Genomic DNA, 23,854 nt, shown 5'->3' with positions numbered 1-23,854 from the left:
TGAGTGCGAATTTCTATATCTGTTTTCTGAGTACGTCTTACTGTCGGCCCTTTATACCCTTCATCGTTCGGAACATGTATGATGGCTGCATACCTACCTACTATTTGAGACTAAATGTTTACCTCTCACTGCTTTGGGCCTTCGTTGTGGATATCAATCATAGTATGTTTTTTTCTCATAGAATAGGAAGGATGAGTTTGTTAATAATGAGAAAGTGGATTAGGATGTTTTGGGGGACATGATCAGAGGATGAGGAGAGGCATGAGGGGAGAATGGGATGGGATAGATTGATACTTGGTGAGAAGAGAGAGGATGAGATCGCAATGGGTTAGATGATGTAGAATATCTACTCTGTAATATTTAGATATGGGAGAGGGATTTGGATAGAGTGGATATGGGTTGATGGGAGGGTCAATGGTGGGATCATAAGATGATTGATTGATGGGTTTGGGTTTGGGTTTTTGGGGTGGGAGTTGGTGGGATGGGATGGGATGGGATGGGATGGTGGAAGAGATGATCTTTTGAGTGGAAACTTTTTGATTGGATTGGATTGGATTGTATGATGTTGAAATTGGGATGGGAAGTAGAGTGGAGGGGGATGGGATAGTATAAGAAATGTATAGGAAATGTATAAGCGCTACGCACTTTGACTTTAACTTCAAGATGTGAAGTCGAATTGGAGGTTTGTGAAAAAAGCTAGAAAGGAGAATTTAAGGATTGATACTCCTTAAGATGCTGCAAGATGTGTATGTTCATATATAGCAGGAGAGAAACTATAGGGGTTTGAGTTGCCTTGTCTTGGGATGAGATGTATGGGATGAATGAATCCTGTGTAGTGAGATTTATAGATTGAGGGAGTACATGGCAATTGGTAAGAGGTGTAGAGGATAAGCAATATCGAGGTGTTTGTAGATAGGAGTTTGAATATCTGTTCCTCTTGCTATGCGGAAAGAGCGGGAATGGTTGTTGATAGCGTGAGTGTATACAATCTCTGAACGGCGAGTTTGCTAGGTACCTACATATGGAAAGGACCTCGATGATATGATGGTATGACATATATCACATCGCGCATGGGACGAACACCAGTTGCATGCTCTATCCCATAGATCTCTTGATGTGCTGTTTTGATGTGTGCGTATAGATCACGTTTGCTTAAGATTCAGCTTTTACCTTGTTTTACCCTTCACAGAACGTTCATCGAAGCATTTGAGTCGGAATATCCTATCCACTTTCGAGGAGCTACACATTCATTCTACATATCTCTACAACCCGCAACCATGTCATTGGTAGAAAGGTAAGAATATTGCATTCTCATTACAGATATGTATCAGCATCGTCACTAAGCACAACAAACCAACCCAATCCATATATACCATTTCATCAACATCTTTGTTCCTGAATCAAAAAAGTCCGTCCCCCTTTACCCTGCTTCTCCGCCCTACGCTTATCCTTTTCCTCCTATGTTTCCCTACCTCTTCCGACCCGACCCGATATCTTACCTCATCTCACCTCATTCCGCCTCATATCATTCCATCTCGTACGCTCCGAGATCAGAGTACCGACCCTGCATATACATGCGTCAATGCCGTTTCTTATGCGAGACGGCAGACTTTCCGTACCAGTGGGAGAAGAACTGTATATTAGACTTTGCATCTAGTGTTGTGGTATACTCTTTGGATTATGATTCTGTGTTATATTTGATTTCTTTAATGGCTGTATATACATGTTTGTGATACCATCAGATACAAAGAACAGATTTCCTGTGCATTAAAAGCTACGCATAGGCCGGTAGATATAGTGCATGCGTGCTGGGTTGGCTTTTGATTGCATAGATACATTTACATATCTGCAGTATGTACAGAAAGATGTGAAATGAATATGTACAACTTTCGATAAATAACATGTGACAGGATTTTTACATTGTGGGACGGATGATTGCCCTTGAAGATGAATGGGATTTAGCTGCTTTATATACCCTGCATATCTATTCTCTATCGGTTGTTCAGTCACTTGTCAAATGGCCTCGATGCAACAATACTTTGAATGAGATCGGATGAACGGAAATCCTTGGCATGGCAATCATATCGTGTTTTGTTTCATGTCGGTGAGTGCATTGATGTCGTGGTTGCTGCATGACGAGCCGCCATTGACTTTGCTGATTGCAGCGCTTCGAAACGGGCGCCATCGAAATGGACAGCATAGTTTTATATTAGAGCCAACTGCATCACCGCTTTTTAGCCAAATATCCTTGATCAATAAACTGTTCAAATAGCCTGACAACCAATCAGCCAATGATGGTTTCTGAGTAATCACCCGACTTGATGCTCAATCTCGTAGTCATTTCAAATGCTCATCTGATTAAAACTACCAACACTGCTCCAAAGCTAGCTCCTGGAACCCGATTATCGCTATCTACACACAAGACTTTGAAATATGTAACGAGACAATCTCTTCTCTTACGTGATTTTGATTTCGCAAGGCTAGTATCGTTTTCCGTGCTCTTGTATATTTCCACTCTATCTTCATGGTACACCCATATTTGGGGGCCAAAAATTGATTAGATGCCGCGAAGTATCTCGCGTTCCACCAAGAAACAGCTCTTCATGGGTGTAACTCCACCGCATAATTATCAGGCGCAGAAAATTTCTGCAGGGTCAGACACAAACCCCGGAAGCCGGATCACACATGCATGGCCGAGAGTTACCGTGGTGTTGGGGACGACCGGTCCGGTCGTTAATTATCCGCGTGGCCGCGCGGAAGGGAGGAAATTCGATACGACGACATGCAAAAGAAAGGGTCGACTCAGACCCAACGATCAAAACATCTGAGGACAACGCAAGTTCTAAGTTCAGTAATAGCTGAGACAGAAAGAATCTGAAGACATCTATTGGATACTCGGATCCGGTCAGACGTATCACGAATCACTGTGTGTAATCAAAATTTATTTGTGAAAACTGGCATTGAGGTATCTCGAGTAGAATGATCAGAGAAATTCATGCTCTCATGGCCGGGCAAACATTTCCACGATTTTCAAGTATAGCCAAGAGATGTAAGTCGCTCTTAATGGTACCAGTGGAATAAGGCTCTGGATGATAGTTTTTGCAAAAGACAGAAGGCCAATAGGAGGCACTTCATCACATGAATTGGATGGTGTTGACAGTTCACAAGTTGCGAGTAACTGTCTCCTCTCTCTCTGTACTGCGCGGAGAAAGCTTCGAAAATGTCATCGAACCCCCACGAACTTTGGGTTGATCAGTTGTCAAATACTTCTGACAAATATGATATCTATCCTGAGCTTCTGATGTTTCTTTGGATAGGCGAATAGAAAAGAATGTTCCCTTCATAGACTACAAGATCCAGTCAACTTCGCCCAAACTACATTGCTCAGGCCTGATCATATGGTGTATTGGGTGTTTTAAAGTCCCAAATAAGCCAGCAGGTATGGGACATCAAATAAGAATATGGAATGTTGAGCTGGCATTCAAAAATAAAGGAAGGAATTAGATGATCAGTTTCCAATGGCCACGAAACACCAACTTCGGTAGAGAAGGACAAAGAAAGGATGCATATCTATATTGGCCAAGTAATCGGGGAAACTGTGAAGTGTGAAGGATGGAAGGATTCATTCTCCATTTGGAACACGCTACCCATACAAGGCGAGACAATCTTCTTCGCAAATTCTCGGGCTTGAGTGATAGTTAGCGGATCTGCGATAAGAGAAAGAAAGCCCCCCGAGAATTAGATTATGATCAGCGATCTGCAGATATAATCCTATCTTCGTCGACTTTCTTGAAACAGGTATGCTTCTTGATCACTCTAAATCCAACAATCCGCTTTGAATCCCAAGATCAAAATTCAAGAAACACCAAACTAAATCTGGATCTTCGATGGATCCCCACTTTATCAGCCAAATAACTTAGGTTGCATGTGGAAATTTTGAGAAGCATTTCGTAGAATTTGATTGATGTCCTCGTGATATTGTTTTTGCATGAAATCTTCCTACTGCAGTTCTTCGTAACACGACTGTATTCTTGCTGCAATGTAATTAACCTCATATTCCAGCAATGGAATGCCACGAGAAATACGCATCGGAGGCGGTTTATAGCGTTGCATTTCATTTTCACGGTTAGTACCCTTTAGTATCTTATGATTACTAGGGAGTATGCTGGAACCAATGGGGTGTGAGAAGACAAGCTCGCCAGTCCGCCTCAACAAGGCGATTAAGATATTGGCTTCCAAACACCACTATTGCCCGGAATGTTATATTGTATGCAGACCTCTCTGCAGATACGTGTAAGGTTGCTGCGATATTTGATTCAGCTAGTCGACTTAGCAACAGTTTATAAATCCACAAAATCGTCCGATTTCAATAAGACGTTAAATGAGGGGCGTTGATAGCTCCTGATGTCTACTGCCACCTCCTTATTCGTAACAAGGCTCTTATAAAATGCCCGAACATCCATACAAAAGGATGTCATAGACGAGTGTATATGGTGATACATAACCAGTCCATACCCCCTTAATCCTCTTGCTTCTCACCCATCTTCCTGTGATTCCATCGCCAAGTGCAATGTCTTCTCAACTTAATCGATACTGGATACCCAATTTTGATATCAACAAGAGAGTCATCACCAAGGAGATCCAATACTATCTGGGACCAGAATCCACGCTGAGGCCATATACATGAGACGTACGTGATGACAATTTCAGCTGCCAAATAATCATGCTCACGGGGTACATAGGGAGAAGACGGATATCTGATTAGCACACCAGGAGAGTGCTTAACAGATGTGAGCACCATTATGTACAAAAGACCGTCTGAGAGTCTCGATTAATTTGATATATAGGAACAGATAGACGATATCTGTATCAAGTCGAAGGAGCTCTGGGAGAAGCAGGCAGCGGCTCGAGCCAAGAAAGAGTCAGACAAGCAACTAAAGCGGCCTCTGCACCAACCAGTCATAATTTCAAGAGGCTCAAAGCCCCGTTCCTCAAGGTCCCATCGGCCGGATCATAAGAGTTCTTGAAATTCGAATGGCCTAGGCTTGAAAGAGGACGAAAATGATCCTAACGATGCAAGTATCTTGCGCATGGATATTTCAGCGAGAGCTAAAGAGCGTGGCATCGTTCTTCTTTCATAGAACAAAAGGGCTCGAAGTCTGCCACAGGGCAAGGATACTGAACTGTTGCGGAAGTAAAAATGCATAGAGCTTGCATACATCTTATTGTTGCTGTTGATATCCTGGTTTCTTATGTAGCCTTCGCATCTTTTGGAGGTGTGTTTGTTTGCGTATAATATGCATATCCTTCTACATATCTGCCATTGTTCCAGTATAGGAAAATTCATATGTTGGCACAATTTTTCTCGAGATGTAAATGTCGGGAACAGATGTCAGTATCTAGAAGCCATTCTTGCCAATTGTGATTTTTTTGACAATGCAAACCAAAAGTGCCATTCCCTCTATGGAGGCGATCAAAGGTCCTGTGACTGTTTTCGCCATGTCTACCGCTCGAATCATAATCGTTAGCTATACCACTAGTCTTAGTCGTATTTGATGCAGCCGACATTAGGACCCGTTTAAAGCCTCACAATCCCGGACATCTAGGTTGAGGTGAGGCTGCATTTTAAATGCGATCGAATAGCATGTTAGGCTGAGTTGATCTGCAGCCAAGAACGAAGCGAGGCATTACATGTAGTTGCAGCTCTTTATCCTTGCACTGAATTTACCGGACTTTGGCGACATAAATTTTGTAGTAATTGTATTGACAATATAGACTTTCCAATCGTCCCAAGACAACAATTAGTGTTCCATCTGGTATTGGAACTTAATCATTTCTTAATTATGAGAGGAGCAAATTCTCAAGACCGACTTAATGAAGCCTTTTGACCTCAACACAAACTGAACTCAAAACCAACCTTGACCACATGGGATTTGGGTACTACTCGATGCCGTCTGTTTACTCATGTTCCTCTAGGGCTCCGACTGATCTATAAGACCCAAGAACTTTGATCTGAATCGGCTCGTAGGAACGAAAGTTAGCGCGGCCCCCAATGTCAAAACCACTATGTCATTGCCAGAGATATCGCCGGCATAGTGATTGCATGCAATGGAATACAAAGACTCTGTATATGGAGACTATGTTAAGCTTTTCAGGAAAAGATTGCGATATCTGGAAAGAGTGCGGTTTTCACTCAGCTTCGGGATGGCTTGTGAGGATCCTCATATTTGGCTCGAGTTTCAAACAAACTTGAACAGTTCATTTCTGCAACACGTATTGCAACTTTGAAGGTCTTATGTGTCCAATATCAAGGCCTAAGACTTCTTTCATATGCATCGAGTTGTATAGGACCAGATGACCACAAGGCAATTGCTTGAATAGCAATATCAGTCCCTAATTTAAGAGTTTTGATATCTTGTGGTTCGTCTGTGTCTGCTACATAACCCACAACATTGACCCACTCGCCAACCCGGGTTTCATGTTGGGTTAAGCTATTCAGCAGAAGTTGAACATTGACAGAGGCTTTGATCCCATTGCCAATGGGAAAGTTGTGTTCCAAAGTAAGAACAGCAGAGCCTCTGTTATAACTTATCACACTATATAAGTGCAATGTTAGTCTAACTCTATTTGAATTATAAACCTTTACAAATTGCTCTGTCGAGTACTTGGGGAACTCTCCTTAGAACTGGTGAGTAGCTAAGATCTGACAGAGAATGTCTGTTTTTTTCGGATAAGAGAAAGGAGGGATTACTAATATACATTGTAGAAAATGAAGTTTTTGTTGAAAGGAAAGAGGAGTTAATAGGGGGGATATCAATCATACCATCCTAAGAACCGAACTTTATCTCCTTCTGAAAACTGTGGAAGGTCGGCAAGTAATATAAGCTTCGAAGGGTTAGGTCCCGAATATTGTTTTGACATATTATTTGTTCTAACAACCAACTCAGAGAAATTATACTATGGGACTATGAGAAAAAAAAAGGTATTGGTGTTGTTGTTGTTGTTGATTCTTGTGGTAAAACTTTACCTGACCTACATGAAACTCGAGATCACTGGATGGCTGGGCTGGAACAAAGCATCGCACGTGATTCCTGATCTATCATGCGCTAACCTGATATAGACGAGGGGACTAGCGTCATCATCGACGCCATGTTACCACACTTTCATCATTCACTTCAATCAACTATGCGAAACAACCGTAGGCAACCACAAAAACATTTATAGAATCCCACCAACAAAACATACTCGACACTACTGGTTTCATCTTCCACAGCCAGCCAACTCGTCTACTTGCCTTTACCGTCTTTGTCCGACAAAACCAAGCTCCCCACTATCAAGTTCCGATAGCAGGCCTTATCATCAAACCCTAATCATTAGCCACCACTTCGATCGCTTTCGAGCCTTTTCAATCTCCTCATAATTTGCGAAACAGCGCTGGGGACTTGAAAGTCCTGCCAACCCAACGATTTCGAGTCCGCACAGTATCGTGAAATATGTCGGGTGTCTGGGGCTGGTTTGGGGGAGGGAGTGCGCAGAAAGCCAAGGACTCCCCGAAGAATGCTATCTTAGGACTACGTGCGCAGCTTGAGATGCTGCAGAAACGAGAGCGTCATTTACAAAGTCAAATGGACGAACAAGATGCGATAGCTAGGAAGAATGTTAGCACGAATAAGAATGGTATGTTCTATTTCTCCGGACCGTATATATAGCAGCTGCTGATATTTGGTTATTTCTTAGCTGCGAAGGCTGCATTGCGCCGGAAGAAGCAACATGAGCACACTCTAGATCAAACTATTGCGCAGATATCGACGTTAGAACAACAAATATACTCTATCGAAGCAGCCAACATTAACAAGGAGACTCTCCTTGCCATGGAGAAAGCCGGCAAGGCAATGGCAGCTATCCATGGCAAACTTGATATCAACAAGGTTGATGAGACAATGTACGTTTTTTGTGGTTCGATGAAGATGGAGATAAAGGCTAATGTATATACTTCTAGGGACAAACTTCGAGAACAGCATGCTTTGGGCGAAGAAATCGCCCAAGCTATTACGAGCGCACCTCTCGGCGAGCCTATAGATGAGACTGAGCTCGAAGACGAATTGGCGGATCTTGAACAAGAGCAGTTAGACAATAAGATGCTAAAGACTGGTTCCGTGCCAGTCTCTGATGAAGTTCATAGATTGCCATCTGTTGTGAATGGAGAGGGTGAGTTTCTAATACCCTTGCTATTCTTTTGTTGAAAGTTACTAATGGTTCAATTTCAGTCAAATCCAAAGCACCCGTTCATGTTGAAGAAGATGACGAAGAGGAAGAACTCCGAAGGCTACAAGCTGAGATGGCCATGTAATTCAAGAACAATAAATCCAATATTGAGTGAGTGGGTCGTTGGGCTTTCTGGTTTTATCAGTTTATTTTGTGTATGGGGGGGAGGCGTGCGAGATTCTTTTGGGAGGGCACTGGCAGCTTCAATTTTCAATTTGCACAAGAGAGGATATCGGGAGTTTCGAATCCATTAACTGCGACGGCGTTTGGGATTTGTTGTACATCTGTCAAACGGACACCGAATACCTTCTATTACCAATAAACTAGAATAACATCTACCAACAATGTAATGATGCATGTGGTTACCAAGACCTTCCTTGAAGTTCGCTCACATGATAGTCATTCACCGATCTGATACTGTGGATGGATAGGTAGATAGATACACATATACATACATAGGTACATGAAAGCTAAAGTAGGTATCCATCATGTCAGCCTCGCTTTTGAGTCATGTTTTACTCTCCTAGCTGAAACATTGGGAAGTCGACGACTAGCAGATACAAGTAGCAAAACACATCAAAAATCTATTTGAGAGGGGATGTTGTTATTCTTAAAGATTTAGATTCTGATTTATAATCCTAGTTGGCCCAGTTCATTCGGATCATTTTTTTAGTTATCGAATTAATTATAGAAATTCTCTTTGTTCAAGCCACTTCTGAATTGTTCCATCAACCACTCGTTTTTGGTCTTTTCGTACCCACACCACCAACACAACATCTTGTGCATCAATGCATCAAATATATGTAAGGTCTCACCATAAGTTATAACCCCTCATCTTCTAGATGCTTGAGGTGAGTTGAATTGACATATCGGTATCATCGACGGAATCGCTAAAAGAGCTAGATCCTCACCCCCTTGAAGATTATCGTACATCGGATACCCGGGCACCCAAAAGGATGGGTACAGTAACTCAGTAAGTACTAGGCGATAACTTATGTACCTAGTAGGTAGGTACTTGATGTAATGTATCTGTACTGACAACTCATCACGTCGCAAACACTATTCTGGGCATCAGCACCAAAAAGTTCCACCGGTGTGGCAAAGGTTACAATTAACCAATATCGTATGGATGACATTGGATGACATTGGATGCCATTGGATGCCATTGGATGCCATTATCATTTATTGGGGGTCCGAAGAGGGGTTTTGCTTGTTGTGATGTTTTTACTCTTCTTTTTGCTCATCACATTCTGATTTCGGTCTCAATTCCACGATGATTGACGGAGGATAAAGCTGGATATACAGGATGATCATCTACTGGTTCACTGGCTTGATTGGCTTCGCTGGTAGGTGATCGCAAGCATCAAAAAGATGAGGCAGGTATATAAGGCGACTGACCACGTTGCACAACACACCAGGTCAATCTGCACGGCGCCGCGAAACATTTTCGGGTAGCAGTCTCGTACATCAAGATATTCAATGAATTGATTGAATGAGCTGACCAGTCGGCGTGGTCGCTGGTAGGTTATTCAACGCAATCATCAATCATCGTCCCACATCATCCAGTGACATCTACCCCGTTTAGTACGACGTAGACGTATGAATTGAATGGAGGCTGCAAGCAGCAGGGGTTTTGGCCCATTTTACCGGATTTATTCCTGCACATTACAATTTTTTCTCTCTCTGGATTTTGAATTTTCTGACTGCACGGTCTTGCCCACTTTCTCATCAATGTGCAGCTTGGTTGGGCTGCACTCGGGGCCCTGCAACATAGATCGCGGATTGCCTCGAAAATCACATTTGATTATTATCATTGATTTGATTGCGACGTGGCTGCAATGTATCATCTTGGGCCAATAGTGGTTGAGCACGACCATGATTTAGGCAAATTTCCAATAATGCTGTCGACAAACATTGGCAAATCGTGGGATTACCGTGGGACTTCTGGCCCATCTCCATCTTATGCTATGGGAAAAGAGTGATACTGTACTCTCTTTTGTCAATGACTTCCTTCTTGTACCTACCAATGAAACTAATTTTCGTAGGAAATTCCGTTCTTGCTTCCGAATCTCTCTTTTAGTCTTGATTTTATTCATCATTCTATTTTCCTATAGGCGAATTGTTTTTCGCCGTGCCATCTGCTGATATAAGTCATCTTGGATTCTTCAATTATTGTACCGTTCTCCATTCCAACCACGTTGAATCGATTCTCGGGTGGTAACCAAACGTTTGTCACCCAAAGATTGGGCACCCGCATTCAACCGGAGGCAACCCCCCTCGTCATTGTAGACCATGGGAAGAAAGGATCAAAAGAACAATAAGAAGGACGTTCAATTCGTTCATCACGTAGAGGATTCTGCATCTTCTGTTGCTTGTGACGAGGTACACACACCCTCAGTATGAATATTTCTTTTTGTCCAGCCAGAACCACGGCCATTGGTAGTAATTGGTCCTCAATCCAGACAACTCAGTGGGCGAAACCTTTAGTATTGGATACGTCAAAGATTAAAATTGCCAAATATTATGAGGGGAAGACAGGTAAGCTTTCCTGATTCCATGTCTGCATCTCGAAATTCCATCAAAAGTCTATAATCTTCCCCACAATTATTGTTTTTGATCAATCGAACAATCATGAATGTTCCACTTCCATTAAAAATGCAACATTGAATGCTTCCATAGACCTAGCTTTGCATTGCTAACCAAAAATATAGACGATGAAGATGACGAGGAGGATGAAGGTAATGATAATGAGAATCAAGATAAATTAGAGGGAATACCAGAGGAGCCAATAGAAACGAAAGAAACAAGCGATACCCCGCTGTCTGAAAGTGAAGATGGAGATCCACCCTCACAGGAGGAAGACATCTACAAGGAGGAAGGGAATGAAGATGCACATGACTTGGAAGAACAATCTCAGTCTCCCGAATGCGACAAGCCCCTATCGACGACAGGTGAATTGACTGACTCGAAATTGATAGAGTCAACCGCGACTCCGGAAGAAAGTCTAGCGAATGATAGTACAGAAGCAGGTATGGAAACATCTTATATCTTGGAGTACTAAGTATCATCTTCACGTATTCATGAACGCTACTTGATTGATCTCATCTTTTTATACTTAAGATTGCATTATTGACTTTGAAACAGTGCCGGAGCTAGAATCGAATCATAGTTTAGAAAATCCTTCCGATCATACTCCAAATACATCCGATGACATCCCTCCTTCCGTTCCAGACGCTCCACCATCAGAAGATATACGGGACGACCGATATGCACTTAGTAAAATAGAATCCCATCAATCACATCCGTCAATTCATACAGTTCGTTTCGCCGACGACATTGCGTCAACAAGTTCCAGATCAAGAGACAAGAAGATCAAGAGGAGTAGTAAGGATAGAAAACCACCTGTGCCCGAAGTCCCACGCAAACCTGAGTCTCTATTGAGTAAGAAGGTTAAAAGGAGCAGGGAAAGCTCACGGTCTACTGAAGACGGACTACGAGTACCACCAGAAGTTCCAGACCCGCCCCAGCGGAAACATGCTGAGCTCGAAAAACATTCGAGGGGGGAGAAAAGGAAGGCAAAGGACCGGAAAGAGAAGGGCGACGCTAAGAAAAGTAGGAGCAAAGGAAGGGATGCTCCTAAAATGGCATTAGTACCAATACTGAAATCTTCGGAAACGACAATACATAGTGATGAGTATAAGTCAGCTGAAAGTAATAGTGATGAAGCAGTCCAGGAGCCACAGACAATTCCAGATGTTGTTCAGCCAGTATCAGGTGAGTACTACTATTGCTTGATGAAGTTTTGAAATATCAATCTGCAGTCAACAATCAGACGTCATGAATAACACGTACTAACTATCACCTCAAAAGATCCAGACCCCCCACCTCTACCAGAAGATAAACCAAGTGAGAATATAGAGGCCGAAGGAATGATACCAATACAAGAAAACTTACCAACAAAACTTGAAGAACATCCAGATACCGAGGAGATACCAACCAGTGATGTACCAGCTTCAGATGACGTAAAGGAGGAAGAAGAAAACGTTTCGAGCATGCAAAACAATCAGGCCGTCTCCGAGGAACATGTAGCTACAGAGGAGGCATCCACAACTGATGTGCCAATAGCAGAAGATTCACAGGTGGGAGGTGGAGATATTCCGAGCACAGAAGACAATCCCGCTGCCATCGAAGAATCTCATGTTGATGAGGAAGTTCCTGTTACAAAGGAAATGGTTGAAGTTGAGGATGATAAGCTTATTGCTGAAAATGGGATGGAGATCAATGCGGAAGAGCCCAACAGTGAGGTTGTTTCGGAAGCTGCAGTGGAAAGCCCTATCGATGACGAGAGTCCTTTACCGGATGAAAATGATCCACAAGATCCGGAAGTGGCTGAAAAGAGCTCGAGCAGCGAAGATATTTCAACTGGTACCGAGGAGATGTCAGCCCCTGGGGAAGAGGCCTTAGAACCTGTCGAATCCACACCAATAACTGCCACCGGCGAAGAAATTTCAAGCTCCCTGGAGACACCCACAACAATCGATGAGCCTCAACCAGAGGATGATACTCACTCTAGTGACGAACCGGCTATGCTGGAAGAAAGTACACCTAATGATGACGAAGTACCACCTCTCATCGATCATGTATCCGGGGAAAACGTTGGATCAGACCCCAAAGTCGAACTTGACGCGAACGAGAAATCAATCGAGGAAAAGTCTTCTGAAGAGTCCGTTTCTGAAGAAGTCTCCGACCCAACCGAGCCAGTATCTCTACCTGTCCAGGAGCCAGTAACGATCGAAAGTGATGTTCAAGACGAGGAGAAAGAAGAATTAAATCATATCGATCATGAGACTTTGGACACTCCAGAAGAAGTTGTTCCGGACCAAACAGACATAGAAGATACAAAAGATGAGCCTATTCAACCAATCGAAGCCGAGACGCCTAGTCCCGAAGAAGCTGGACCCGAAAGTGTTGAAACTCTTGAAGAGGCAAATAATCATACCGATGAAGAATCTAAGCCAAATGAACCTTCTCCTCACTCAAGCGAGGACAATCCGGCGGAGACAGAGCCTAACAGTGTCGATAACGATATTCTGACCCCCGAGGATCCGACTGTTACTACCGAGACTAATGAGCTGGCAGATCACGTGGAAGACTCTAATGTCGAGGATGATGTCATTCAAGAATTACCACAATCAAGCGATTCCGATGACAGTCCAGCCATTGAAAACAAGGTTTCTGGAGATTCTACCGAGGAGAGTCCTGAAATCAGCCCAGATACAGAAAGCGTTGAACCCAACGATAACGTCCTAGATATTCCAGCTACAATCGAAAAGTCACCTCAGAGCCAAGAAGATGCCCTCGTCAACCCCGAAGCTCTGGAATCTGATGCAAAAGTCGAACAATTGCCAATCGGGAGTGAAAATGCTCAAGAAACTCCAGTAAAAGACGAAGCTTCGGACGAGAGTCCTTCGGATGATCCACAACCTATAGTCGAGGGAGATTCAACACCAGAAACGTCTGTGGAAGAGGAAGCTTCGGACAAGAGTCATTCGGATGATTCAAAAGCCATAATCGAGAAACATTCAACACCGGAAACGTCCGCGGCAGTTGAAGACACGTCTACCGATACGGGAGAAAGCAATGAGAGTCCAGAAAATGAAGAAACACCGATGACAATTGATCAAACCTCCAACGAGGCAGAAAGTGCTCCAGAATTACCGGAATCTGAAGAAAGTCTAACGGAGATTGAGGAATGTCAAGAACCACAAGCAAATGACGATACATTAAAACAACTCGAGAACGGCGTTGTACCGGCAGTGGTTCAGGATGACTTGGAGCCGGAGAATGCCTCATTAGGAGATGTTGAAGATGTTCATGGATCCTCCGAAGATGACGAGATAGCAGATTTACTCATGCCTGAACAAGATCCCGTAGTGATTGAGGAGACATCCAATCATCCAGAAAACGTGCCAACAGAAGATGCTTTAGACAAGACGGAAGCGATCCAAGAATCTCCAGAACCCGACCCAGTGCCTAAGGCTGACAATGAAACCGTTCCTGTCAATACCGAAAACACTATGGAACAACCAAGCGAGGAATCTCAAGTTGAATCTGGAGAGGAACAGCTTTCCAATGAAACTCAAGAATTGCCGGCTAGCAATGAACAGCAAAAAGAAATCCATCAAGATCCTCCTCAGGATCCGAATGACAGTTTCGCACAAACAACTCCAGATAACACCAATCCCGAGCCAATTGAAGAACCTCAAATCGAGCTGCCTCCTACCGAGCACGATGACGAAATCGAGGGCAAAGAGTTGAAGGAATCCGATCCAATCGAATCGGAAAACGAGGCATCAAGTTGGGATGGCGATTCAAATGATGAAGATTCAGAATCTGGTAACCAACACGAGGATGAGAACTCATCTGTTACCGAAGAAAATGGCCTTGAATCGGCAGGCAGTGAGGAGAAGCATTTGCATGAGACAGAAGAAATCAATGCTCCGGTTCTTGACAACGAATCAGATGAAGTTCCAGTTCCTTCCTTGGATAATGCACCCAAATCATTGGACGGAGAAGCTGATGTTCAACTTGATGAAACAGCAAACATCGATAACACCAATAATCCTATCCCTGGAGAGGAACCCGTCGAGGGCATCCCCGAGGCCGTAGAGGAGAATAATCAGCCAGCTGTAACAGCTACCGTTGGAGATCCCGATACTCCTGTTCACGAGGAAGAACCCCCCGAAGACCTGCAGGTATCCGTTGCGGACAACCTTTCCGAAGCGGTGGTTGAGAAGGATGCTATTCAGCCAAGCGAAGACATCGATATTGCAGAAGTTCACGAACCCGAAAGAGAAGTTATCGAAAATACAGAGGCCCCTGCCGTTGAAAGTCTTCCCGGATTAGTCAGTGAAGGAGATAGAATTGTTGAGACTTCGGAAACAGACCCATCCCAGGAAATTGGCAATCCTACCCAAGAGTTAGGGGAAGACCCAGAAACACTCGTTATCGAAGGTGATACTCCCAAGGTAGTCGTCGAGGAAGAAGGATCAGTACATCCAGAAAGAGCAGTTCATGACGAGGAGACCGAAATTCCAGTGCCCGAGGACGAATCTGACCAGAGCCCGGATGCCCCTGCCATGGAAGCTTCCGAGCCAGTCAGCGAGGAACCCTCAGTTGAGATCATGGAAAATGTCCCATCCCAGGAGCCTGACAGTCCTGTTCCTGAACAAGGGGCAACTGAGGTACCAGAAATTTCCGCCAATGAGGAAAATGAGTCCGAACCAGTTGTCGAAGACAAAGAACCTATTCAACCCAAAGAAAGCTACCCAAATGAAGATCCCAACCTTCCAGTCCATGAAGAACAGCCAATCGAAGCGCATGAATCTCCTGCAGGTTAGTTATTAAATTTTCTTCCGCTAACTCACTTAATTACGACAAGATACTAAGATAGCAATGAATAGCCCCGGAAGAGGTAGAGAGCGATGATATCACTGGTGATGTTGCTGCTAGTAAGTTCACCTACATTTTCTCTTAACATTGTGCTTCGTCTGGTAGGGATAAATTCAGGGAAATAACAAATTCCATTAGTCACAGAAGATGAGACCCAAGCCATCGATGAACCCCATCCACCCGCGGAAGAGGATAAGCAGATTATTGAGAATGTAGAAGCTCCAGTCGGTAAGAGGCCCCAAGAATTTATAATCAGAATTTCTGGCGTACTAATAAGTTATTGAAAAGAGCCAGATTCTATTCCCACCGATGATACACCTGTTGAAACCATGGCAGATAAAGAACCATCAGTGGAAGCTCCCGAAGAGGAGGGACCTCTAGAAAAAGATGCTGGTAAGTACTGCATGGACTTTTTTATGTTGTATCATGAAATGTGGCTAAAAAGATGTCTAGATCCCGAGTCAACACATATGGAGACTGTTCCAATCGAAGAGCCTTTGACTGAAGATCTTCCTACTGAAGAGCTCCTTGCCGAGAATCCGCTTACCGAAGAGCCCGCTGCTGAAATTCCTCATACTGAAGAATCTGCTACCGATCCAATCCAGGAAAATCCAGCTGGTAAGTGTTTGATAGCTCATTTCTCCACCATTTCCCCAAAACAAGTTACTCACACCAAGATATAGAACCAGAGCCTGAGCTCACACCAAGCGAGCCTATTCCCGCTCCAGCCGAGGAATCAGCTCCTTCAGAACCTCTTATAGAACCAGAACCCAGTAAGTGTCCCGGAGGATTTGAATTCCTTTCAGACTGGGCTTTGGATCCCTTACGTCGAGCTTCCCCAGAAAATAACAAGCTTATCGATTTACCCCCAGCAGCCAACGGTCCCCCTTCAGAGCCTGTGGTTATAGAAGATATTGCCCCTGGTAAGTTTACACTTTTTCGTCTCTTGTACACGTTATGATAAATAAATTAATGCGGGGTATTTAGAACCCGCCTCAGTTGATAATCTCGAGGAACCTGTGATTGAAAGCAATCCCGAGCCGGAGAGCGTTAAGACACAAAGTCCTATTGGTAAGTTATTTGTTCTCATACACTCTGTACACATGCAACTGCATACGTATGTCCACGATCATTTGACACGTGTCGAATCTCATACTTCACGACAACTCCACCTATCAATTTTGAATACATTCAAAACTGTATATTATACGGCGAATATTCTATTGGCGAGCTTCGGTGTCAATCTGCTTCAAATAAATTTCTACAACCCCAAGATGTGTTTCAGAGGTCCGGAAATATCGAGAACTTTCATGCCAAAAAATGACAAATCCAAAGTTTGAAAGAATAATGGGCGTTGCGAATGCGAATCGATCCAATAAACACCTCTCAGAGATGAAATAAAAAAGTGTCCTCACACACAAACTGACATGAACTGTTTCTAGAACCCAACCCAATCATAAAAACTCCCCAAGCACCTACCAATCCGATTGAAAATATGGAGGATGGGGAACAAGCACCACCTGGTACGTTAGATCTTGGAGACCTTGAATTCATTCTCTTTTTGGGACTAGAATTTATAATAGCCCAATGTTTCAGAGATAGTGATGCCCGTTTCCAACTCCCCCTTAATCCCTCAGTCCCTGACGCTAAGTTTTATGCAGAGCCCGAACCTACGCAAGTTGATGTCGTTGAACCAATTGAAGAGATTCAGGGCGAGGAAAAGCCTGAGGTTGTTGAAACAATAAAGGGTGTGTTGTCATTACTTTTATGAAACGAATGTATACTGACATTAAATAGATGATCCGGCAGCTCAAGAAGTAGTCGCTGAGCAAGCTGAAGAGGCTGTAGCTCAAGAGCCAATTGAAGAAGTAGCTGTTGAGGAAGCTGAAGAGGTCATGGTTCAAGAGCCAATCGAGGAAGCAACCTTTGGGCAGGCTGAAGAGGCTGTGGTTCAAGAACTTGCTGGGGAGCCAGCTACCGACCAACTCCAAGATGATACCACTAGCGAGGCGCCAATACTCGATCCATCTACAGTTGAGACTGCTAAAGAACCAGTTGTCCCGGAGCCAACCATCGAAGCACCGATTGAAGAACCCATCGTCGAAGATGTCCAGGAATCAGTGGAGACATCCAGTGAGCCGGATCTCCAACAACCTGTCGAAAGTGTCCAGGAACCATTAGTGGAAGCATCTAGTGAACCAGATCTCGAACAAACTGTCGAAAAAGCCAGCGTTACACCGCCAAACGAAGAGCCCGTCGCCCTAGTGGCTGAACAGCCGATCGATGATATAGTTGTTGCGGAAGCACTGCCTTTAGAGGAGCCAGTGATAGAGGGCGCTGCTGTGGAACAAACTACGGAAACCAAAGAGGCACCCGAGGAATCCGTCGAAGATCTATCATCTGATCCACCTGCGGCCCCAAAAGTAGAAGAAGTCCCCGGGGCTAAAGAAATTCTACAGGAAGTCACTGAGGAGTCCCCTGCTCTCTCAGATCCCATACAAGAGCAAAGCGAGTCTCAGATGGAGGACAAGCCGAAGGAAGTCGAAGACTTTGAGGCTGTTGCCCTTGCTGGACTTGCAGGTGCAGCGGCTGCCAAGGTCTTGGACGATAAGGAAAATGACAGTCCAATAGCTGACCAGCCTCTGGTAAATGAGGCGGAACGTATTGAAAATTGCGAGGATAAAGGAGCTGAGTCTCCCTCGAAATCGGACAAATCGGATAAAGACAGACGCAGACACAGGAGCTCGAGGCATCACTCATTCAGTAACCACAACTCAACCAAGTATGGTGAATACCCACCTTCCAGCAGACCAGAAGAACAGCCAAGACGCCGAAGACATTCTCATAGCCACAGAACCAGTGGCGCAACCAGTGACAGAGAAGAGGATAAAGAGAATTATCGTAGCCACAGATCTAGTCAGAAGGAAGATGATAGAGAGAGACCAGAACGTTCTCATCGCCGACGATCTGGCCATAGGGAAGATGAGCCCGAGCGTTCTTATCGACGTAGGTCTGGCCGTAAAGAAGAAAAGGAAGATAAAGAGGAGCCAACCCGTGGTATTTCTCCAGCAAAGCAATCTCCAGATCGTCGAGATAGTGCTATTGAGGGTGTGGACGATGAACGGGAACGTGAACGTCGTCGACGCCATCGTAGAGACCGCAATCGAGAGGAGCAAGAAGAACACGACAAGAAAAAGGAGGAACGCCGAGCAGCTAAAAGAGAAGCAGCAATTAAGGCCGAAGAAGCTTTCAGAGCAGAAGAAGCACGAAAAGCTGAGGAAGAGGCACGAAAGGCTGAGGAAGAGGCACGAAAGGCTGAGGAGGCACTGCAAAAGATAAAATCTGAATCCATTCCGTTACCCGCCGCCCCAAAACGATCAAGGTCACGAAGAGAAAGCATTTCAAAGTCATACTCAGTCACTCCGCATGAAAGTGACGGTATTCGATCTCGACTTCTTAGTTTCAAGAAGCGTGTTCAAAGCGAAGTTACCAGTCCATTTATAGCAAACGACGAGCCACATATCAAGGAGAAGCTTACCCCCGTCACACGTTCAAGAAGAGACTCCATCGTTGATGAGCCGGGCCCTCAGTTCGATGTTACACCAGAACGTACGAAAATGAGTTCTAATACGAGAAAGTCATCTCGATCATATCCACATCATTCTCACTCGTCGTCTCGCAGAGAGTCTGAACGAACTCGTAGTTCGAGGAAAGAGCCAAGTCGAGGAGATTCTACCAGGGAGAAGTATAAGACGGAGGAGGAGAAGGAGGCAAGAAGGGCTCGCAGGGAGATGAAAAGACAAGAAAAGCTTGCCAAGGAAGAGGCGGAAGCAGAAAATATACTCCAAAGGGAGAAGGACGATGAGTTGAGGCGTAAACATCGTGAGGAGAGACGAAGAAGACGAGAAGAAAGAGATATTGAGGAACGCGAGGCCAAGGAGCGAGAAGTTGGGAATCGAGAACTGGAGGAGAAAAGTGACAAATCATTGGAACCATTCCCCGAAAACGATGTCGACACCGGAGAATCGAAACCTAGCTCGAGGCCAGTCACTCGGGAAAGACGACCAACAAGACACCATTCGAATTCTTATAGTTCACGAGGCTCTCGTCCAGAAATACCCACATCCCGAGGCTCTCGTACATTGGAAAAGCCAGCGGAAAAACCAAAGAATGCTTTCAAGAGCTTTATGACATTGGGGAAAAAGGTCTTTGCTTCGGAAAAGCATTGATCATGATATGTATAACGGCCATGATGATATACGGAGTTCTTTTGTTCGATTATTTTGATTTCGATTCTTGATTGGTATTATGTTTATGATTGTGGAATATGCATTTGATAAGTTCTGGCTGGTGATCTGATTATTGCGACGATGTTATAATATGGTGGTCGATCTGTGTTTTCAAGTACATAATTGTGTTGAGCAAGATCTAATGGGGTTCTTGATGTCTGTCAGCCCTTTGTATTTCAAGTCTCCTTGGTCATATTTCATTTGTTCAACTGTAGTTATTGAATGTACTTAACAATCTTTGGGATAATGGATATTAGAATGAATAGTCGTTTCTTTTCATTTGCAGTTGAGCAGTTTATCGTTATGTTAGCTTCAATTTCTTGGTTATACTTCATCTTCCTATCGAGATTCAAATTGTGGCTCTTTAATCCACTTGTTTGTGCATTCAACCTGGATTCAAATACGAAGAAGATATTCGCTGCTGGTGTGGTACTTGGTGTTATTTGGAAGCCATTTCGAAGCAACACTACCTGCATCAGGGGGGGCCTTGAGAACAAACTCCGCGAACTCCAGATTGATGAGAATGGACTAATGTGTGGCGAGGAGAGCAGAAGGTAACCCCAATTTCATACCTAGTCTTTGGCCCTTTGATTATTTGCAACCAAACGTTCCTGTTTCTTATCTGAACGTATTGGGAAAGTATCGGACGAATTGCCAATTATGTTAGAAACTTTAAGTATGCTTTCATCTGATATCACTTCATGATTGTTCTAGACCGTGCTGCTCAGGGAGAGAAAGAAAGTGGCCAATTTCGCGGAGTCTTGAATCAACACCGTCAAATCCACAAACCCACAACTCCACATATCCACCTGCACGTCCATTCTTCGTACTACGTTGACAGATTGAGATCGTTCTTTTGACATCTAGGGCATAACCAATATAAGACGTTCTGTCTATTCCTTCATGATTTGTTAAGTTTCAATTATGCATGCATCTATCTGCTTGCTTCGTGCTGTTGCCGACGGCTATTGAAGAGCGACGAAAACCGACCCGTCCCAGTTCTTATCATCGGCGATGTTAATAGAAGAGTCATGCCTTTAATACCGCAACCTTGAGGATTCATTGGGCTCTTGGTTTAATGAATTTAAACCGTCTTGTTGGTACACTGTTGGTTATATCTCGTTCTCGTGTTCGAGTAGCATGTATATATTGTGGCGGATTTATCATTTACGCCGCAATTCCCAGCCGCCTTGCTTTCTTAATTTTTCCCTCATGAAATTCGATTTGTCGTTATACGTCCGGCGTCTGTTACCACTTGCATGGCCATACCCACATTCGTACGGACATGACATGTACAATTTTCTTCAGTTAGAGTTCATGCTTACGAGTTCGTTCGGTACCAAATTGTGTACGCAGTAGTGCCAGTCCAGTGCCACTGTGACAAGCGCTTGATGTTGACCTGGAGATGATTTTCCGGTCTTGACCAGGGCGAACAGGCAAAGGGGGCGGAGAAGACAGGGCAAGACATATCAGCGCTTTGAGATTTCTCCCTGATCGTTCCACAAGGATAAGTTTTGATTGTCGCCTCAATCAGGAAGTTAAATTGCGCTCAAATGGTCTGTCTATCCGGAATCCTCGTTTCATCCGAATTTTTACAATCAAGTAAATACGTACTGAACCACATTTGTTCCCCTGGATTCCGCTTTTCAATAATAAGTTGGAGATGACAGCTGATATTGCTTGATCCGTTTGTAGAAGGCAGAAAACACGAGCACATTTTTGATATGTGTCCCAACATCTGTCAAGCCACCAACATGCCTTATGCCCTACACTGAAATCCAATCCAACTCTATTGCATCCGGACTTCAACCTTTCAACCCCTTTTCGGTTTTCACCCAATACGATCAGATATTCGTCATTATCGTGATGATCTACAGTTTTCACTGACCATGCCGCACGTACCACAATCATTGCAGCGTCTTCACCACAAGGCCACCCACAAACCCGGGGTATATAAAAGGATTGAAAACCTTCTATCAAAGCTAAAAAGTACGGTCCATCATAGAGATAGAGTCAATTTGTGACCACACAACTGACTATTGGAAAGAAGTTCGGACGCTTCCTGCCCAGGAAGATGCTCATATCTTAGAACCATGTAATGGATTCTTCAATCTACCAGCGGAGCTTCGGCATGAGATTTACTCGTATCTCTTCAGGAATTTGAGATGTCGAGATGATATTTTCTCTGAAGCAGAATGTCACGACTTTTTCGTCCACGAAGGAGCAGTTTTATTCCGTGTGAACCATTGGTTCCTGGATGATGCGGCTGAATTCTTGTGTCGGATGAACCCTCGATTTATGTTATATCGACCTTCCCTATGCCGTTTTGTTTTTTCCATCACATATGATTGTGTTCGATTTCTGAAGAGTCTGGAATTATCAGTTCCATCTTCCGAGACCAAATTACTAGAGCCAATCCTCGAAGAAATCATAGCCTCTAATGCTCCGTTGACCTCACTGACTCTACATCTTACTCCTACGTTTCCGGGGAGCTTAAGCTATCCATGGCCAATGTATATCATTCCTAGATTACAAGTGGAAACACCAGCTAAGGAACATTTTTACAACATTCATCCTCATTATTTATCTATCGAATATCATTCGCAAGCTGCTGTGGATAATTGCCATCGATCCCCATTATTGATAGGCAAATTACAAAATCTTCGATATTTAAAGATTACAGGTCAGCCAGAATTCGATGTCATGTTTGAGCTTGCCATAGTGAAACTCCATCTGGGAATGATGGCCGCTGCGAAATCTGCGGGGACATATCTTGCCCTATCACCGAATAATGGGCCTCGTGGTGAAGAATGGTATTATGAAATTTGGATCATTCCAAGTAAGTCATTCCTACCATTGGTCGACTTATACAATGATCGTTGCAACGCTTTCACATGGAGGTTGACATTTTTGATGCTGACATTGTGTATAGCCTCGCGTCACTCAAAGCCAGCAAGTCTTGCGTCGCATAAGCTCTTACAGTGCTGATGTAGACATCTCAACTTGTACCGAAGACCTTTACAGACTTCATTTCTGCTATAAGCATGTCCAAGCAATATGGCTCTTACCAGTAGCCCATTTTCTCTGCCTTTCCCAGCAGAGATAAAATGCTCTACATGTAAAACCCACTTTTGCTCTGTGTCTCTATCACGTAAGACTAAAGAAATTAGACGAAGACACCGCTTCACAACTACTCGAGTATATCAACATTGAACTAGTGGGCTTGGAGAGTTCTAATTGCTGACCACTTCCGCCTTGGTTCATTCATCATGCAATTTTCACCGATAAAAACAGATCACAAATCATCAACTGGTGAGATCAGTCTGCTGATTTACGTTGAACAAAATAAAGAAAGCTTTATGTCATCGGGCGCAACAGCAAAATACCTCTCGGAAGGACCATAGCATGCGCATATATTCTGTGGTGCCACGTAAGAGTGAGCCTCATCTATACTTCGACAAATAACAATTGGAAGTACCGCAACCAAAAAAGCCACATTTCGATAGGAAACAGTGACAACCTGGGAATTTGACGATTAATGAGATTCCTCTGAATCCTGGATAGACTCGAGCATCAGTGTACCGATTTTCCATCCTAAAAACAGGTTGCCACCCGAGAACCGTCAAGTTGACCCGAATCATGCCGGATTCAAAGTTGACCGATTCCGTCTTGAAAGATATCATTGCCACTCTACAGCACCGAATCTACTATGCAGTTCTAGTCGCAAATAAGCGACCACTTCATATATATTATACGTTATTGACAGGGCAGATGATCGGCGCAATATTACCCTAACATCAAAGGATACCCGAAAAGTTCTCATTCTATCTCAACTTCCCAGAAATCTT

The 23,854-nt window shown here is 43.9% G+C and overlaps 5 protein-coding genes across 5 annotated transcripts; 4 read left to right on the top strand and 1 right to left on the bottom strand.

Moving 5' to 3' along the window:
* Positions 1 to 4,570: 4,570 nt before the first annotated feature.
* Positions 4,571 to 5,740, top strand: EAE98_003893 (uncharacterized protein; the record flags this gene model as incomplete). The annotated part of the gene is made up of 3 exons (XM_038951513.1): positions 4,571 to 4,624; positions 4,743 to 4,824; positions 4,848 to 5,740. 3 exons carry the CDS (start codon positions 4,571 to 4,573, stop codon positions 5,015 to 5,017), a joined length of 306 nt encoding a protein of 101 aa, XP_038811986.1. The 3' UTR covers positions 5,018 to 5,740.
* Positions 5,741 to 6,307: 567 nt separating this feature from the next.
* EAE98_003892 (uncharacterized protein) lies at positions 6,308 to 6,921 on the bottom strand (the record flags this gene model as incomplete). The annotated part of the gene is made up of 2 exons (XM_038951512.1): positions 6,308 to 6,596; positions 6,824 to 6,921. The coding sequence occupies 2 exons, from the start codon at positions 6,919 to 6,921 to the stop codon at positions 6,308 to 6,310; spliced, it is 387 nt and encodes a 128-aa protein (XP_038811985.1).
* A 572-nt stretch (positions 6,922 to 7,493) lies between these two features.
* On the top strand, positions 7,494 to 8,350 carry EAE98_003891 (uncharacterized protein; the record flags this gene model as incomplete). Its single annotated transcript, XM_038951511.1, has 4 exons — positions 7,494 to 7,677; positions 7,738 to 7,942; positions 8,000 to 8,208; positions 8,268 to 8,350. 4 exons carry the CDS (start codon positions 7,494 to 7,496, stop codon positions 8,348 to 8,350), a joined length of 681 nt encoding a protein of 226 aa, XP_038811984.1.
* Positions 8,351 to 10,557: 2,207 nt separating this feature from the next.
* On the top strand, positions 10,558 to 19,946 carry EAE98_003890 (uncharacterized protein; the record flags this gene model as incomplete). Its single annotated transcript, XM_038951510.1, has 14 exons — positions 10,558 to 10,647; positions 10,737 to 10,803; positions 10,977 to 11,294; positions 11,410 to 12,039; positions 12,136 to 15,660; positions 15,729 to 15,776; positions 15,856 to 15,945; positions 16,006 to 16,110; positions 16,171 to 16,335; positions 16,401 to 16,640; positions 16,705 to 16,788; positions 17,160 to 17,240; positions 17,379 to 17,465; positions 17,515 to 19,946. The coding sequence occupies 14 exons, from the start codon at positions 10,558 to 10,560 to the stop codon at positions 19,944 to 19,946; spliced, it is 7,962 nt and encodes a 2,653-aa protein (XP_038811983.1).
* A 1,949-nt stretch (positions 19,947 to 21,895) lies between these two features.
* On the top strand, positions 21,896 to 22,994 carry EAE98_003889 (uncharacterized protein; the record flags this gene model as incomplete). The annotated part of the gene is made up of 3 exons (XM_038951509.1): positions 21,896 to 21,995; positions 22,054 to 22,845; positions 22,939 to 22,994. The coding sequence occupies 3 exons, from the start codon at positions 21,896 to 21,898 to the stop codon at positions 22,992 to 22,994; spliced, it is 948 nt and encodes a 315-aa protein (XP_038811982.1).
* Between the last annotated feature and the right edge of the window lie 860 nt (positions 22,995 to 23,854).

Source organism: Botrytis deweyae, assembly GCF_014898535.1.
Source record: "Botrytis deweyae strain B1 chromosome Unknown BDEW_007, whole genome shotgun sequence".
NCBI classification, from domain to species: Eukaryota; Fungi; Ascomycota; class Leotiomycetes; order Helotiales; family Sclerotiniaceae; genus Botrytis; species Botrytis deweyae.
Note: the sequence above shows the minus strand (reverse complement) of the source record. Positions and strands in the feature narration are given on the sequence as shown.